Source organism: Tympanuchus pallidicinctus, unplaced genomic scaffold (genome assembly GCF_026119805.1).
Source record: "Tympanuchus pallidicinctus isolate F22 unplaced genomic scaffold, pur_lepc_1.0 scaffold13, whole genome shotgun sequence".
NCBI lineage: Eukaryota > Metazoa > Chordata > Aves > Galliformes > Phasianidae > Tympanuchus > Tympanuchus pallidicinctus.
The window spans coordinates 8,421,296-8,438,340 of NW_026294648.1; the positions used below are offsets into that span (position 1 = coordinate 8,421,296).

Sequence of the window (17,045 nt, forward strand, 5' to 3'; positions counted from 1 at the left end):
TGGGAAGGACTTGCATCCACATTATGCCCTGGTGCATCTCATCTGACGAAGCAAGGTGAGAAAAGGGTCCAAACAGCACTAATATCACCTGCAGCTTTGCAGGAGCAAGATCTAATCAGGCCAGCAATCACCAAATCATTGCTCCTTGGATCAGGACCTCTGCCAGTGGGAGCTGCAAAGGTGAACAGCATCACATTTTTGTTCACCTGAAGAGACCATGGCTCTGGAGTGTGCTGGGATTAACAGGATGAAGATCCCATTCACTGCATCACTATCACAGCCTTATTTTTTTCTCTGGGCCTGAGATGTCAGGGCTGATAGCAATGCAGTTTGTTTCACACCAAATGTACAGCAATAGGTCAGGAGAACAAGTGAAAATGCCACCTTTGAGGGGAATTACATCATTAAAATGTCACAGTAGTATCTTGGGAAGCCAACCAGAAATTCCAACTGCAGCTTCTCACACCCTCTGCTAGGAAAAATAAATAACACCTGCCAAGCAAAACCAGGCCTTTCCTTTCTAAAGAGATTACAAATTTTTTATATCAACACTGTTACGCACCACTCTACCAGCAGGAGAGTCATGATCCCATTTTCCATTGCCACAAAGTCTGATCTGGGGGGAATACAATCTCTTCCCAAGCCAGATAAAATCTCAGACTAAGGCTTAAACTTTGGGATTATTATCAGACGTTCAGGAGGGCAGATGATTCTTATATCTAATTACTTTCTCAGTGAGGAAAAGAGATGGATGTGGTATTTCTGCTACAGCACCCTTTAGGGCTCCTCTGAACATTTGGAGGTCTGACACAAGCAGCTCAGAGAGCTGTCCCTGATTACTGCCAGAATTCAATGAATATTTCCCAAGCGCCCACCTGCGTGGCATCTGAGCTCACCTCTGATGTTGGAGCAGGATTCAATCAGCGTTTGCACCAGCAAGCTGCCCACAGCTGGAAGCCGCTCCCTGGCAGGAAGCTCAGCATGGCTCGGGTTGGTGAGCAGAAGGGCAGTGCTGCTGCCAGACACATGCTGCTTGCAGGACAGCCGAATTCACCTCCGTGACCACCAGGGATCCCCACAAGCTGAATGGCTCACTGCCACGGTGGCATCCACCCAGAGAGCACAGGCAGAGAGGAGGAAGGGGATCGGGTACCTGAGGCAGCTCCAGCTCACAGCCCGTACCTCCCCGCTCCTGCCGTGTGCTCCCATCATTGCTGGGCCCAGGTGAGAGAAATGAAACCTCCCTGAAGTACCGCCCACCCTTGGGCACAGGAAGAGCCACCGTCAAATGCGGAAACAGGACAGGCAACTGGAGAATATTTAGGATGTTTATTTCTGGAACTGATCTACTCTGTTCACTTGGAACCTAGGATCTCTATCTGCTATGGCATGAATTGTGCTGGTGTCCAACTCGGTCGCCTCCAGCTCCGCTGTTGCTAGCGGCGGGCTCACTGCCCGCTGATGCTGCAGGGCCTCGCCGTCTGTTTGGAGGGCTGCTCACGGGGCCCTCCTCGAAATCCAGCTCTGGTGGGAATGCAGCTGATGCTCTCCTTCGTACGCCAGCGCTCCGCTTGAACCATTTCTGCAGACATGGGTACTCTTTCTTGAAACTGGGGTTGTAGTAGCAGAGCAACTGCAAAATGCAGAGGAGAAGAGTTAGATGCCACCGTTTCCAGATGGCAAAAGACAAAGCTACATTAAGTAATAGTCAGAAATTTTAGGATTGTCAAAGCAGGAAAGCGGGTTTGGAAACCCAAATACCACCAACTTGCAGCCCCCTCAGGTGGGACCGGCCACCAATGCACCTGTCCTTAGAGGTGTCCTATGGGCAGGGGGACTGCGTACCTCACTGCAAACAGACGCGGCTGCGCCTGCTGGGCATTTTGCCCGAGAGGCAGCTGTGGGCAAATCGCTGTCCACAATGAAGAAGCCGTGCAGGTGGAGCTGGCGAACGAAGGCTTTCATGCAGCCGATGCTGAGGTTGTGTAGAGGTCCTGTCCTTCCCAGCACTTCTGTTTTGAAGAGGGTTTCCTCAATCACAATGGTGTTCTCATCGTCGCCCCACCAGATGGACTGGAAGCAGTCGCTGTCCACAATGTTACGGAGCTTTGTTAGAAAGCAGCAGGCCGAGTCATGGGCTTTGCAGGAGCCCTTGGTGGAAAGATCAAGCCGTTGTCTTTTGGCACAGGATTGCTCCTGTGAACCCTGAGAAGTGTCTTCTTCTCGTGTCGGTCCTAAGGCAGCATCCCGAGCTGTTCTTTTACCCCGTCTTTGCGGGACAGAAGAAGCCGGGTCTGCCAAGCCAGCATTTGGAACAGAAACTCCAGGAGTTTCTGATGAAGATGTCTCCATCTTAACTATCAACTGTTTGCGCTGACAGAAATTTCTGTCCGCAGCGGTCTCCCCGGCCAACCAGGGTCGTCCTGCCAGCAGCAGGATGGAGCGCAATGGCAGCCGTGGTGTGAGGCGTGGGGAGTGGGCTGGGATGGTCACAAACGTCACCGTGGTGACCGTGCTGCACGACGGTGACATCACAGACCGGTGACTGTTTGCTGGGGAAATGGGGTGGCGGCATCCTTGTTAATTATGGAGATATGCAAGGACTATCTCTCTCTCTCTACACTCACCTGAAAAGAAGTTGTAGTAAAGGGGGATCAGCCTCTTTTGTCATTAACAGAGATAGGATGAGGTGTAATGACCTTAAGATGTGCCACAGGAGGTTCCTGTTGGATATCAGTACAAATTTCCTTTCCGATAGAGTGGTGACGTATTGGCACAAGCTGCTTGGTGAGATGGGGATGTCACCATTCCTGGAGGTTTTCAAGAAACATGAAGAAGTGGCACTGAGGGACACAGTCACTGGGCATGGGGGGCATGAGTTGACCACTGGGCATGGTGATCTTTGTCGTATTTTGCTACCTAAATTTTGTAATTTTAGAAGGGGCCATTGTAGGTAATTCCAAGTACCATCTCCAGCAGTCACCTGGAGGGGAAGCTGAGGAAAGGCGCATGTATATGGAGTCTTCCTTCCTTTTTGGGAGAAGCTTCCATGTTCCCAGAACTCACTCGCGATGAGCTGCCCCTTGGCCATGTTCTTCCCCAGTCTCCTGCTTGCCCTTCTGTCTTGGCGGGACAGGGAGTTACTTCTCACCCTCTCACCCTGGCTCAGGTGATACAGGACCTGAGAGGTGATACAGGAGGTGCAGAGCCACAGCAATGGCATGGCAGTGCCCTGCTCAGACTCAGGCTGCTGTCAGGCTGTCTCACCTCAGTGCCGGTCACAGCGCAGCTGCTGGCAGTAGCTGCCGCCATTTCAGGCTTTTCTCTGCATTTCTCTCCCTCTTCCCATCTGGAGGAGCAGCTCCAAACCTCCCCAGTGCTCCTAACACTCAGGCCTTCATAGCAGCAAGCCCTCTGCTCTCCCCCCGTTCTGTTCCTCAGTGCCTAATTGTTCTAATAGTTTCTCAAAGCCTCCATTTATCTTCTGCCATAATTCAGGTCTTTGTTTCATACTGTGTAGCAGAGGGAATAAAGCAGTGCCAGGACAATGAAAAATCAGACACTGAAGGGCAGATGACTCTGTCCCTTTGACCACACACAGAAGAAAAATCAGAACTACCTGCATTTTTGTTTGTCAACATCCATATGGTCCAGGCAAGATAATAACCACTAATGTCTGGGGCTGGGGTGCAAAGAATGGGGAGGAAGCACTCTATTGTGGCTGCCTGAGTGGCTGTAATGCTGGCACAGCAAAGCCTTTTGTCCACTGTTTTTTTCCCCTTTGCAGATTACTTTACTGGCTGCCTTTTGTGTTTTCCCCTCTCTCTCCAACACCTCATTGCTCAGTTTGGAGGATATCTCCAGAAATTTAGGGCTGGCAATCCACAGCCAGGGCTTTCTGGATGTGAATCCCTACTGCTAAGAAACACATTAACTCTGCTCTGCAGCATCGTTTGAACTCACCCTAGCAAACTTTTAACTCCTTGTCCTGTAATTTAATGAGCAATGTCAGCCACGGATTAACCACTGGATTCATCCATCTGCAAGGTGATCCCTGTGCTGCAGGACCAGCCAGGCAAGCCCCAGCTCGTCCTTTCCTGTCCTTGATTAAATGATGACATGCTTTTCTAATCAGGAGAACCACAGATGGCAAATAAATGAAATGGTGGGAAAAAAAAATCAAATTAATATTTATTTATGCTAAAACGCATCATCGCTTTTATTTGTAACATATCCATGTATCAGAGGGACTGCGATTGCTTTGAACTTCTCCGACCAGCTCAAGCTCGGGAGAGTTGGAGACATGCCATGCAAGCAGGTTCAAGGCAGGGAGACACATTTGCATCTGAGTCTTGGGTTCCCCAGAACTCTTGCTGGTGATTACAAGGAGGGTGAGAAAGGTATTGTCTAACTATGAAACTCCAAAACGACCATGGTTTCTTCAAAGGTTAGAGAGTGCTTGTGACACAGCAAGAGCCAGGGATTAAGCTCTAAATCCATGTTTTGTCCTCAAAAAGCTGTCCTGATCACTAACAAAGAAAATTGTGCTCTTGAGAAATATTTATCTACATCATTTAATCTCCCCAGCATTGTTGGGCACCTCTGGCAGGCAGCAGCCGGGAGCAAAGTGGTCAATAGTCCTCTGGTATGAGATGGAAGTGCCTCTCAGGGCAGGGCAAGGGCGAGGGGATGGTGGGAATAGCTGGGGTGCTGCTCATTGGAGCTCTAGCAGTGCCATTAGTGGCCCTGGTGGCAGGGATGGTTGGGTTAGGGCAGAGCTGCAGGGTGGGGCTTGGAGGCGGTGGTTCCACGCACTCTGCTGCCCACATGCAGCTTTGGTCCATCTGTCCTTTGTGTCAATCTCATTTACTTCAAGTGCTGCAAGCAGAGATCTATAGTCTACCAACACATATTCAATGGGCTTCGGCAAACAGCAGTGCTTTGCCAAACAGGCTGTGCTCTTTTAGAGCATCTTCCAGGGGTGGAGAACACTGAAGGATGTGGGGAGATGTGATCCCTGCCCTGCACGGCGGGCTCTGGTCAACTTCTGCTGTGTAAGTGTGGGTTGAGAAGGCACTTTGCACCACCAGGTGAATACCACCATTGGGGCATGACCACTAGAGAGCTGCAGTCCTTTCAGAGGACAAGAAATAAAAGAAGCAAGGAGGTTGAGCCTGGGTGCTGTAGGTCACAGCATGCCCTGGGGCTGCCTAGGCTGATTTTTGGAAATGCTGCCCTGGAGCATAGAAGCCATCTGTGCTCTGGAGCACTGCACATCCTACTGGTCACAGGGAAAACATGGCATGTAAGAACAGGGTCCTGGGTGCTTCGCTGGAGGAGGCATCACTGGAGGCACTCCAAGGAGCCCAAAGTCAGTTCTTCCATCTGAAGAGATGCTTACATGGAAACAAAGTGCACAAAGCTAAATACTAGCACAAATGCAAACTGCATGATTACATGAGGCAGGGAAAGGATGGGTGAGGACCCAGGGCTTCTGTTCTGATGCAAGCTCACCCATGGCCATCAAATGGAAAGGAAAAAACATATTCCCCAATCCTAAAGAAAAGTTCTTTATCCCAAAAGAAGTGGGGAAACTCCCCTCAGCCAGATGTGGACACAGGTATGAGTTTAAGGAGCTGCTAGACCAACTCACTGAACAGCAGCACAAAATCCATTGAGAACTATTAAGCACAAGGACTTCTGCTGGCAAATCCCTGAGTCACAGATTGCTAGAGGCTCTGTGACTACGGAGGCTCTCATGCATTTTAGCCTCTCATGTATCTGCTATTTGACTACTATCAGGAAGCAGATACTTTTCAGGCAAGAATTTTAGTTCTTCCACTTTACCAGTGACACATGGGAAACTGTGAGCCCAGAAAATACCTGCACTAAAGCTAGTTTAATTTTTCTTAATACCTGCTTTCCCCTTACACATAGCTGGGTAATATTTTTTCAGCAAATGGCTTATTTGCTTTAAATACGTGCAATTTCCAGGCATCCAAAGTGATGTAAAAATCCAGGTCAGATTCCCTGAATAGCTTCCACCACCAAAAAAAGCTACAAATGCTCTGAAGGGTTGAGCAAATCACATGGAGAACGGTTGGAGTCCTTCCGAAATCTCCTTTTTCACTATTTCCAAAATGCTTCTATTTCAGGCACTTTCTGTATCCACCAGCAATAGACGTTTTGTGAGCATGAGAAATGCAGACCCCATTCCCTGCTCTCCCCAGGGTTACAGCGCTCAGGGCCCCCTCCCCAGCTCTGCTTTCACCTGCAGCAGCCAGGGCTGTTCTCTGGAGCTGCTCTGAGCATCCATCAGATTGGCTCAGGACCTGCAATGGGCAGGAGGTGATGCCAGCTCTGCCAAAACCTTCACAACAAGGTCCTCTTTGTCTTGGAGATGCCAGATTACGGAGCTGAAACTTGCTTTTCTCTGTGCCTTGAAAAAAGTGTCTTTCTGTCCCCCTGTTTAGGGGCCAAATGACTCAGCTTTGAAGGAAACATCTTTCCATGTGACCAACTTGTTCCAGGCAAGTGAAGAGGTGCAGAGTTTCAGGGAGGTACCAGTTACACTGTGCAGGGCTTGGATAAATGCTGCAACCCATTTCCTACTGACAGTAACACACCAACCACTCCTGACATGCTGTGGCCTTTCCAAATAACTCTGCTTGCAGATCCTCGGGTGCCCCCATGGAAAATATTTAGGGGCTGCAGAAACAGAGCCCCTGACCACAGTATTAGTGATTTTTCACTTTGCAATGAAATCAGATCGATACAGCTTCTGTAGATGGCACACAGCATCCCCAAACTGCACATCTTCCATCAGAATGCTAGGGCTTCCCAGTTGGAAGCACCTCTAAAAGCCCAGACCTGGTTGACTCGTATTATAGAATCACAAAATGGTTGGGTTGCAAGAGACCTTAAAACCCACCCAGTTCCGGCCCCCTTTGTGGGCTGGTTGCCCCCACCAGATCAGGCTAACCAGGGCCCCATACCACCTGGCCTTGAAGAGGGACTAACACCATATGGGTCTGATTTCCACAGAATCCACAAGCGTTCACAGTCAGAATGGTTCATTATAAACAGGTAAGCCTCGAGCTCTGACAGTGCCATCCAAAGTGCTTTGGCTAATGCAACACGAATTTTGGGAACAGAGAGGTTCTTTGATCCAGGCTGAGTAAAGCACAGCACACTTGGGGTTGCACTTGAAAGTAATTAACGATTTCTCTTATCAGACATGCATCCATTCCTCTCCATAACTCCAGAGGCCCTGCAGCACACAAACAGATCCCTTCTCCTGGCTGTGGGACCAACGTCCCTCACAGGGGAAGGAGGGCTTTGGGAGCGGTGAAGCACTGAACATCTCATTTGTGTTATGCTCCAGGTCGTTGGGGAAGTGCTTCACGAAGCCTTCCTTTTTATACAAGTATTTTCTTTAACTGAATTCCACTCAGTTTTCCTCAGGCAACAAATGAATTTTGTTTACCAATTCATTTATGGAAAGCTGGCTTGAGCCATCAGAGGCATTTGAAGCCATGCTGAAACATGGCAATTTCAAGCACTTACCTGCCTCCTTCCTATGAGTCTTCAAAGCCAAGGTTACCAGGACAACAGAGCCCACTCAGTCCAGCAGAATGAAGGTGATGTCATTATTAGCTGGGTGCTAACAAAATTATGCAAATGATCTCCCAACAAAGAACACAGCAACTACCCTCAACTTAAGATAGGTAATGTCACCCAAATCCTGATCAGTAATATCTTTCAAACCCTCCTGAGGAAGCTGGCCTCATCCCATCACCCCTCCTGGAGGGACCTGAGTGAGGTCCTGCAGCACCAGTTGCTTGAGGGCTCCTAACTGATAACAAGTCTGTTCTGACAGCAGCTGTTCTTGGGGAAAGGAAATCTCTCAGCACTATGTTACACTGCTATAGATGGTTATTCAAGCTTAATAAATCCTCCTTATCAACCCTGTCTCACTACCCCTCATAATTTAAGCATGGTGTAATAAGGCAGCATGAAGGCAAGGGCTAGTTTTATGGTCAAACTGGGGATTACAGTCTGGCACAGATATTTAAAGATTCACAACAGCAAAGAGAAATTGTAAGAGGATCCTAAACAGCTCCCCTTGAGCTCTGAGAGATGGGCTGATGAGTTACAGTCATTTCCAGTGCAGGGCTGGGCTGATACATGGCTGAGCTGGGACCAGTCTTGAGACTTACTGCTCCTCTTGCAAATGTAAACCCTGCACATGCTGAAAAATTATGTGCTGATTTCAGAGGAGGTATCTGTACTACATGTAATGTTCTCTCTCTTTTATTATTATTTTTTCCATCATGAATATTGCATGGTTTTCTTTCTTTCTCTGAAGAAACACAACAGTGGCTTGGGATTTTTGTTTGTTTGTTTGTTTGTTTTTCTTTTTCTTTTTTCGTCTCCTGTGCTCCCTCATTCTTCACAAACCCAAAGGAACACTTTTTCCCTTGTAAGTGACTTGCCATGCTGCTTGGAGCGAGGAGCCTTTGCTCTCCAATTGCCTCATTACTGAAGACAGCCCAGCCCAGCCCACTCCTTCATGGCACCACATCAGAAGAGGACTTTGTGATCTTGACAACTTGGCTTCTTTTCCCTGTCTGTGTTACATGAATAATAAAAATACACTGCTTCTTCCTACCAGCCTTTCCTCACTTACATCCTTAGACTATCATGGCTACAGCACTACCTCTGCTCAAACCATGGCTGGCCATTCCTAGACTGTTATTTATCCAGGACTCCAAAGTGCTTTTATTGAATGCCTAATGCTCAGACAGTTCCTACATGTCTTCCCTTCCAAAGGAAATCACCCACTACTGTTTATCAGATGTTTTTTCTCTGGCACCCAGGAGGGTGATGTTTCCCACTGACAGCAGGAAGGGAGATTTCCTGTGGCACTCCAGGTGCACCATCCAACCCCCCCTGCAGCCCACTGCTTGATGCTGGTGTGAAGGTGGGGGAGGACATCTCAATCCCCATGAAGGACTGTGAGCATCCACAGATGGAGCTGGGAAGCAGTGTGCCTTGCTGCTAGCACTTCACCTGTCTGACTACTGTGACGAGGAGGTTGGGATGGAGCAGGGGAGAAGTTGCAGCCTTCTTCTACCTCCAGTTCCCAGGAGGATGTGCTTCAGGTGTCAAAGTCTGGTGCTCCTTGTGAGGCTCCTGCAGCCTGCCAATGTGTGAAAGTTTAAGGAGGAGTGAATTCCAGCAAGCCATAAATCCAGCAAGCGCGGATGTACTCCATGCAGAGGGGCAACTGCAAAGGCTTAGATCATGTTCTTGCTGACAAGCTGCTGATGGACAAGTTTGTTCAGGACTTTGCAGAAGAAAGCATGGAAATGGAAGAGCCCCATAAGTCGGGGAGTCCTGAAGCATCAGCCCTACCTGTCTTACAGGGAGAGGGGAGAGATGAGAGAGGGAACCCTACACTATGTTGGGTTTCTGATCTCAGCACATGGATGCGTGAAAGCTGACTGAAGGTTGGTGTTGGGCTCTCCCCCTACCCCATGAGGAGGCAGTGTGCAGCACTGTGGCTGTGGGGCTGTCTGGGCACACAGGACACATTTCTGTCTTCCCAATATCGTGCACTGCAGGAGCCGCACATCAACAGTTCCCTCCCTGAGCACTGCTGTGCTATAAGCACCTAATAATAAAAGCTGGCTATTGCTTCCCTAAGACACCTGTCAGCTCGTGTGCTAAGTGGCAGAGTAATAAATACTTGTTCTGCTCTGCCTTTCTTCTTGAATTCTCCCAGCTCTGCCTGTTTTCATTAGTATTTCTTTTCTGTGGACACTGCAATTACAGTCTGTTCCTCTTCAGGGCCCTTGTTCCAGGTTCAAATAGAGAAGTGATAATGCAGGGAAGCTTTTTACATTGCTGTTTATTTTTGTCTCCTGAGTCAGGAAGATCTTTTCAGGCTGGGTGCAATCCTGTGCTGTTTTGATTGAGGGAGGGCTCGGGGAAAGGGGTGAAAGCTCCAGGTTCCAGCTTTAATAACTGAAAACATAGTGGGCTCCTTCCTCATATGCTCTCACTGAGGTCACGAGCTATGCTCCTTCCTTGGGAAGACATAAATATGCAGTCTGTACTGCTAAGACCTGTGGTAACCATCCATCTGCCACAGCAGCTGCGAGCCCGCCGCTCCTGAGCCTCTTCTGTCATCCAAGTCTGAGCAAGAAGGAGGATTCCGCTGAAAGCAGCAAATTCAAATGTGCAACTTTCCTGTTCAAGGTTGCAATATGCTTGGAGATACTGTCCCGCCAGCAAGTCCCTGGTGCAGCTTCCAGATGGTGCTCTGGGAAAGGGAAGAGAGCTCCACTTCTTCAGGTGCAGAAAACTAATGATGATACTGGAATTGTTTCCTACTCAAATTGGGATCAGAAATCCAAATGAAGTCCCTACACCTTAAATTTCCTTGCTAACAGACAGCACAGTCACCTGGACGTGCCAATTCTGGCTGAGTGTTGTGGCATGATCAGCTAGCTACAATTAATTCTCTAGAACCAGGGCAGCCACAATCAAAACCCACTGATGCAAAGGTATCTGGTATACGGTAAGTCTTAAATCACTCCTGGAAGCTGCATGAGTGACCAAAGTGATGCTGGCTGTTGTAACAGCTGAGCAGCATAGTAGCATGGCTTGAACTGCCCTTCACTTTTCCTTATTGTGTGTTCAGCCTACCACACGGCCTAAGACATTGGGGCTCAGGGCCTTCCGTGTCCTTCTGCCCATCAGGCTCACTTTATGGTATGTTTCAGCAGCAGAAACTTACGTGGTATGCTGCATAAACCAGCATCGTGGCCAGGGCCTCTTCTGACTGCCCCTTGATCAGCGGAAAGCACAGTTCATGTTGTACATAGTGAAATACCAAAGTGCTTTACTGGAAAACCAGGGTCTATCCATAGCTAACACTACAGGCAAGGACACCTCCAGGTCTCCTCCCTGCCCGCTTATCACACCACCACCTTCCTGCCTTGGGTTGGACTCCAAACTCTCCAGCCAATCGGCCTTGAACGTATACTGTGCTCTGTGCTCCCCTGCCACTGGAAATAAAAGCATTTTAAATATGGTACAGTAGCAACCACAGCATATTTTTATGCCTTTTTATTTTCCCCTGGAATACTTGGGGTTTTTCTCCTGCTCATCTCAGGGACAAACTCTCCAGCTGCAAAGGCTGCCTGAAGCCTGGAGGACTTTCTCTCTTTGGTTTTGAGAATCAGACCTTAGAAAAAAAAACAAAACAAAACAAAAACAAAAAGCAACAGTGCAGAGGTGTGGGGTTTTTTTTAAAATATGAATTTTTATTTGTTGATCAGAGTTCAAGAGAGTGGGTAGAGTGGAAAAGCGGAGTGAATTCATTCAGTGAAAAGGTCTAGTCCTGCCTTACTGTTAGGTCAGGAATTCAGTAGGTGGTCAGAAGAGTCCTCCTCATCCACTCAGCCTGTTGATGTCATTCACATAGCTCTTGCTTCTGACGTTTTTTAATCTCTCTTCAGAACTTCACTGTAATTTTTGAGACATTTTTCTGTTGCTTTAACTTGCTGAAAAAGCTAAAAGCTGAAAAAAATCGCAGGACTCAAAATCCCGCTCGTTAGAATGGGCAATATATATTTTTTTTCCAGCAAAGGTTGAAAAATACGGTTCAAAAATACAAACAGGCATTGAACATTGCACCAAAAAGCATCTGAAACATAAACCTCAGAAAGAGAGAGAGAAAAAGAAAGGGAAAACAGAGTGAAAGAGGAAAGTCACAGTTTCCATGAGAATCCCTTAAGAAAGTGGCTACCAGATAGTAAATAGAGAAAAGAAAGTCAACAAAAGATTTTAAAATGTTGTTGTTTTTTTTTTTCTAGTTGTTAATTATTTACAGCTGTAATAACAGGATTGTCATGCATTAATCTGCTGCCAGCTAGATTCTTTCTCATAGTGGAATAAAAAGAGTCTCACAAGATGGAAAACAATACAGAAGACAAAGCAGAAGCATGGATTCAACCTGAGGCAGGGAAAACGAGCAAACCCTCTGGCATTTTGTTGCTCTTTCTTTCAACGGGCTGCCCTAGTGTGATGCTAATGCAGTGTTCCTAGCAGCGACACAAAGGCTTCAGCTAATAAGCAGCAGGTAACACACCTTCAGAGAAGACATTGGCCTGCGGGTGCCCCAAAGTTCTAGATGAAATTCTAGGATGTGGGGGTACTTGTGGCAAGCCCCAGATTCGGTGGGCTCAGAACCTGCCTTGTGCCAACCAAGAGGAATTTTTCCACTCCAAAGACAGCCTGGCAAAGGCAACCTGGTAGTGACTGAGGTTTCCCAACTCTACTCTTACTACTTTTGTTGTTGCAAAATCAAGTTATTCAGTATATGATTGCCTTTATGTTTGCTGGTTCCCTGCAAAAACACTGAAGAAAACAACAGACTTCAGTGCTGCCAGCAATATAATGCGAGCCAATGGGCTTAGCAAGCTGACAGGACCTTCAGGCAGCAGTGAAGAGCTAAGAACCTTCAAAGACAGTGAGAGCATCCTGGCTAACATGGCCAACTGAGGCCCAGGCTTCCCTCTCTAGGCAGATGGGATCTTAAAAGCTCAGGTGCTCCTCTTACCTGCAGCATTCCTTTGGCCATGGGCATGACAAAAATGGAGCCAGCCAGGCTCTGTGCTCCCTCCCAGAGCAGGCTCAGTCTGCAGCCCTTTGCTGCAGCACCTCAGCTGCACGCACCCAGGTTGTGTGGCTGTGGGAGAGCTGAAGGTTCGTGGCATTCATCTGCTGAAAAAGCTGTGCTGCCTTCCTGAGTGCTCCCTAGCGTCAGGGGCAGGAATAAAAAGGCTGTTAAAGAAATTGTGACATGCAGCACTAAGTTTTCCCAAAAGGTGTGAGCAATGCTGCCAGCAGTGACCTTGGTCTCAGCTAGCATGTCTCCATTAAGGGCTGGGAGTGCAGAGATTCTCCTGCCTTGCTCCTCTCACTCCCTCTGCCTCCCAAAGCCATCAGAAGATCTGCAGAGACAGATGAATCTCTTTACAGAAGATTTAGCAAAGAGAATGAGAATAAAGTAAAACAATTTAAAGTGGCAGTTTTCCCTTCCAAAGAGAAAGAAGTGTGACTTTTAGATATAAAGAGTTCGTGAACATAACTATACACACACACACACGTATATATATGTATAAAAACCTTGGCTGACTGAGCAACAACAAGGTCAAACAGTAAATATTTATACCTTGAAGCCATCAATCCCATCTGCGCTGTGGCATCTAGCCAAAAATGCCTTTGGGGTAGCTTAGCTTGATACAGAGAGAAGCTTAGTGAACTGTTCAATGTTTTTTCCCCTACATCAGCATTAATAGAGCATTTACATTTTCATGAATATGCCTCTCCCCCTCGCTGAGCCCTCCCTACCACCAAGGAGGCAGGGAAATGTCTCTCTCAAGGCTGCAAAGCCCGTGTAGATACTGGATCAGGTGGGTTCAAGAGAGACACAGTGTTTAGGGAAGAGGACTGCAGCAAGGGTTGCCCTGCTGCGATGGACCTTTCCTATGGCCACATATTGGCTGCCCACTGTCCCAAGCACCTGGCATGCACAAAGGGGCTACATGGTTTGTGTTTGGGAACAGCAAGCACGGGGTGTGCTCATACTGGCAAGGTCCTACAACAAATGAACTGGGTCCTCACCAGTGCCACCAGGCTGGTGGAGGTCAGGAGAAGATGAACTGTGTTGGCCTCAACACTTTCTGTACAACTTAGAGAGTGGTGGAGCTGTCTTTGCTCACATTGAGTTGGTGCATGGAGGAGCACTCAAGTGTCACAGTCCTGCTTGGTGATGTTCAAGATTTTCAGAGCAGTCATATGGAGGTATCTCTATCAGCCCTTTATAGTGAGTGGCACCCAATGACTACTTCTCCCCTCCCTCCTACACCACAAACAGCATGCACTGCCTCTCCTGCCTGCCTGGATGGCCTCAGCCCAGCCAGCCCCTGCCTTCCTGAGCACAGAGCACTCCAAAAACACACTGATTGTGCCTACATGTGGTTTCAGAGCAGGGGAGAGGCAAGGTATCAATGCCAAGACATCCACCTGCCATTCTGAGGAGGAATGTAGCTGCAGGTTGGAACTGCACTGTCTAAGGCTGCAGAGCAGGGGTGCAGAATAACAGATCATTTTGGTCACTTATATGGACTTCTAGTTCCTTCCTGGGAGACTCTCCTCAAGTCAGAGGGCTTTGGGTCTTGTCAAAAGAAAATAAATATTGGAGCACTGAAGTGCACAACTGGCTTTCTGTGGAGCAAACTAGTGGTGGCTGTATGCAGGTCCATTCCTGCACAGCCCCAGTTATGAAAGCAGAGCCCTTAGCTGCTGCCACAATGAGGATCCAACCCCAGTAGCTGGTGCTGGGCTAGCACTGTAGAAAAAGGACCCATCAGCAGCTTCATGTTAGCTGGGAGGGAAACATCCCAATTTGAGCCTCTGACAGATTTTAAAAAAAGAACATTATCTTCTCTGTGATGTCTGCTGGCAGGAGATGCTAAACCACTTATTTATAACTATCTTCCTGAAATGCTTCCCTGCTTGGAAGCCAAACTACAAATCCTGTTTGGTTTGTTGTCTTTAACCAAAGGATGCTGGTACTTCTGCTTCCAGTTGGCAGGAAGACTCAGCACCAGTGCCAGGCTGTGGTGGGAACAGGCTTGGCTTTCAAGGCGCGTTCACACTGATCCAGGGAGGGAGCTTTTACCCAGCAGAGAGCAAAGTTTTCAGAGTCAGGAGAGCAAAGGCAGGCCAGCAGGCGGGTGGCACTGGAGGGCAGCATCCTGGGGAGGAATGAAAGCCTTGGGCAACTGGAGGGGAGAAGAAGTGCACCTGAGTGCAATGAGCCAGGCGGGATCACCCTCAGAGAGAGGGTATTCTGGGGATTGCCTGGAGAGCAGAGGGGACTAAGGAGGAGACTCAAGTCACTGGATCTCATATTTAGGCTTGCCTTTGACATAATTCCATTAGTAAACACAGTATACTCTTTGTTACCATTTTATTGTGTTTGTTTTGCTTTTTATAGGGTTTCTATTTCATTCACTTAGGCCTGAGTATTATAGTGACATGAATGTTTTATGAGATACACTTCATCTAGCTTATTTAAGAAAATGACATCCAAGTACAAACCAAACAGCCTCACGGCAGTTAGTGCAGCAGTGACTGCCAGGGAGCCCAGGAGACGGAGGGCAGCAGCAGTGCTACTCGCTGCTGGAGAGGATGGTGTTGGCATGGGGAGAGCAGGAGGGTCCTAGGGGAGCAATGGGTGTGGAGCAGTGCTCAGGTGGCTTGAAAGCAGCATGGCTGTGCCCCCTGTCCAGCAAAAGAGCTGGGGATGGTGCACCCTCCCTTCACTCCTCCAACCTGATGCTGGGGCTTTTCCCTCCTCACAGCCCTTGGGAATGAAAGGCACTGTAGAAATGTCATGGGCAGCTTGGGGTGCGGATGCTGGGATAGAGGCAGTTTCCTCAGCATCTGTTTTGGGAATGTGCTGTCTCTCACCCCATGCTGTCTGCTGGTGGGTATGTGCTCATGAATGGACCATGCCAGGGGCTGAGCCAAATGACTCTGAGTTCCTCTCCTCGTGCACTGCTGCTGAGCCAGCAAGAGAGGTAAGGGACAGGCAGGACACCATCAATGCTGCACATACCACAGGACAAAGCATCCTGCTCTGCCCTGCACTGTCCCCATGGATATTCCAGGTGGGGTGAGCCCTGCTCATGCACCAGATGGAGAACTGAGCTAGGTGCAGAGGCTCAAAGCAATGCTGAAGACATCAACTGGGGGTTCCGAGTCCCTGGGCAGACTGTATGGACCCAAAATGTGCTGGGGGCAGGTCGAGGGGGTGGTCAGAAGGGCAGCAGAAAGTACTAGAGGGCTTTTCTTGGAAGAGTTTGCAGGTGTTAAAGCTGGGTCTCGTCTCAGTGGTTTTGTGGGATGGCACCTGACTCACACATCTCTCTTGGACAGCAAATTCACCCTGCTGTTTCAAAGGACCCCTTCTGCTGTTCTCCCTGGGTAGTGAGGATGCTCAGCTGTATTCATGAGGGACAGGTAAGTTCTTGGGGATCAACTGCAGCCTCATCTCCCACAGATGGCAAAGTGATTCATGGTGCACCAGGGCAGGAAAGGGCCTGAATCACCACTGCTGCTGCACTAGGGCATCAGAGAAGAATGTACCATGGGACACGCCACAGCTGTGCTCCTCTCCTGAAAGGCATGGGCTTATATGCCTAAATCCCTCTTCAAACAGTGAGATATTGCTGAGGGTTGCTGAATAACCAAAGGACGATGAATGGGGAGCACAGGAGATGCCAAGAAGGGGAAGTGGACAGAGAGAAAGTGATAAATCATCTGAACATCTGAACATGATCTCTATGGCTTCCAGTCCTGGGGCTGAATGCATGTGGCCTTAAAGCTACTGTATCCTGTCCAAGGCATCAGACTTGCTGAATGACTCAGAAAAATTATTTCTCTGGCAGAAAACATCCTCTAAGATGGACTGCCCCAAGAATATAGGACAATGGACAAGACCTTTCTCACCTGTTCTCATCTGGGAAGAGACATGGAGGAAACCAGCAGCTGGGTTTGGTGGTGACAGAGAAGAGGAAGCCCTATAGGTAACTACAAGATACTATCACACTGTTCTACTCTTGCCATGGTTCTGCTGACAGCCTGGGCACCAAAAAGCAGCCTAGCAGACTGCCTTGGAGGCTTCCATGTCCTTGAGTCCAAGCCTCTAGGAGAATCCATCACGCGAGGGCAGTCCATCACAGAAGAGGAGGGAGGCAATAGTAGCAGCCCCCAGTGGAGTGGAGCATGGGATGGCAGTGTTGTACAGATCATGCAGATGGCAGGAAGTGGGAGAGATGGAAGCGCAGGGTGACTTGGACAGATGGGGGACATCAGACTCACGATGTCAGAGGCACAACTTGTTATGATCCTTTTCCTTTCCTTTTATCATCAAAGTAAAACAAAAATAGACATATACAGGA

At 48.4% G+C, this 17,045-nt stretch overlaps 1 protein-coding gene across 1 annotated transcript; it reads right to left on the bottom strand.

The window, feature by feature from the left end:
* Positions 1–1,448: 1,448 nt before the first annotated feature.
* LOC128076191 (heat shock transcription factor, Y-linked-like) lies at positions 1,449–2,426 on the bottom strand. Its single transcript, XM_052673586.1, has 2 exons — positions 1,851–2,426; positions 1,449–1,633 (listed from the first exon to the last, which is right to left on the bottom strand). Exons 1-2 carry the CDS (start codon positions 2,350–2,352, stop codon positions 1,449–1,451), a joined length of 687 nt encoding a protein of 228 aa, XP_052529546.1. The 5' UTR covers positions 2,353–2,426.
* Between the last annotated feature and the right edge of the window lie 14,619 nt (positions 2,427–17,045).

Bases quoted from the DNA above. Each gene is read 5' to 3' on its own strand.
- LOC128076191 (XM_052673586.1), bottom strand. From the start codon at position 2,352: ATGGAGACATCTTCATCAGAAACTCCTGGAGTTTCTGTTCCAAATGCT. The intron at 1,634-1,850 runs GTGAGGTACGCA...TGCATTTTGCAG, and splicing joins CGCAGCCGCGTCTGTTTGCA to TTGCTCTGCTACTACAACCC.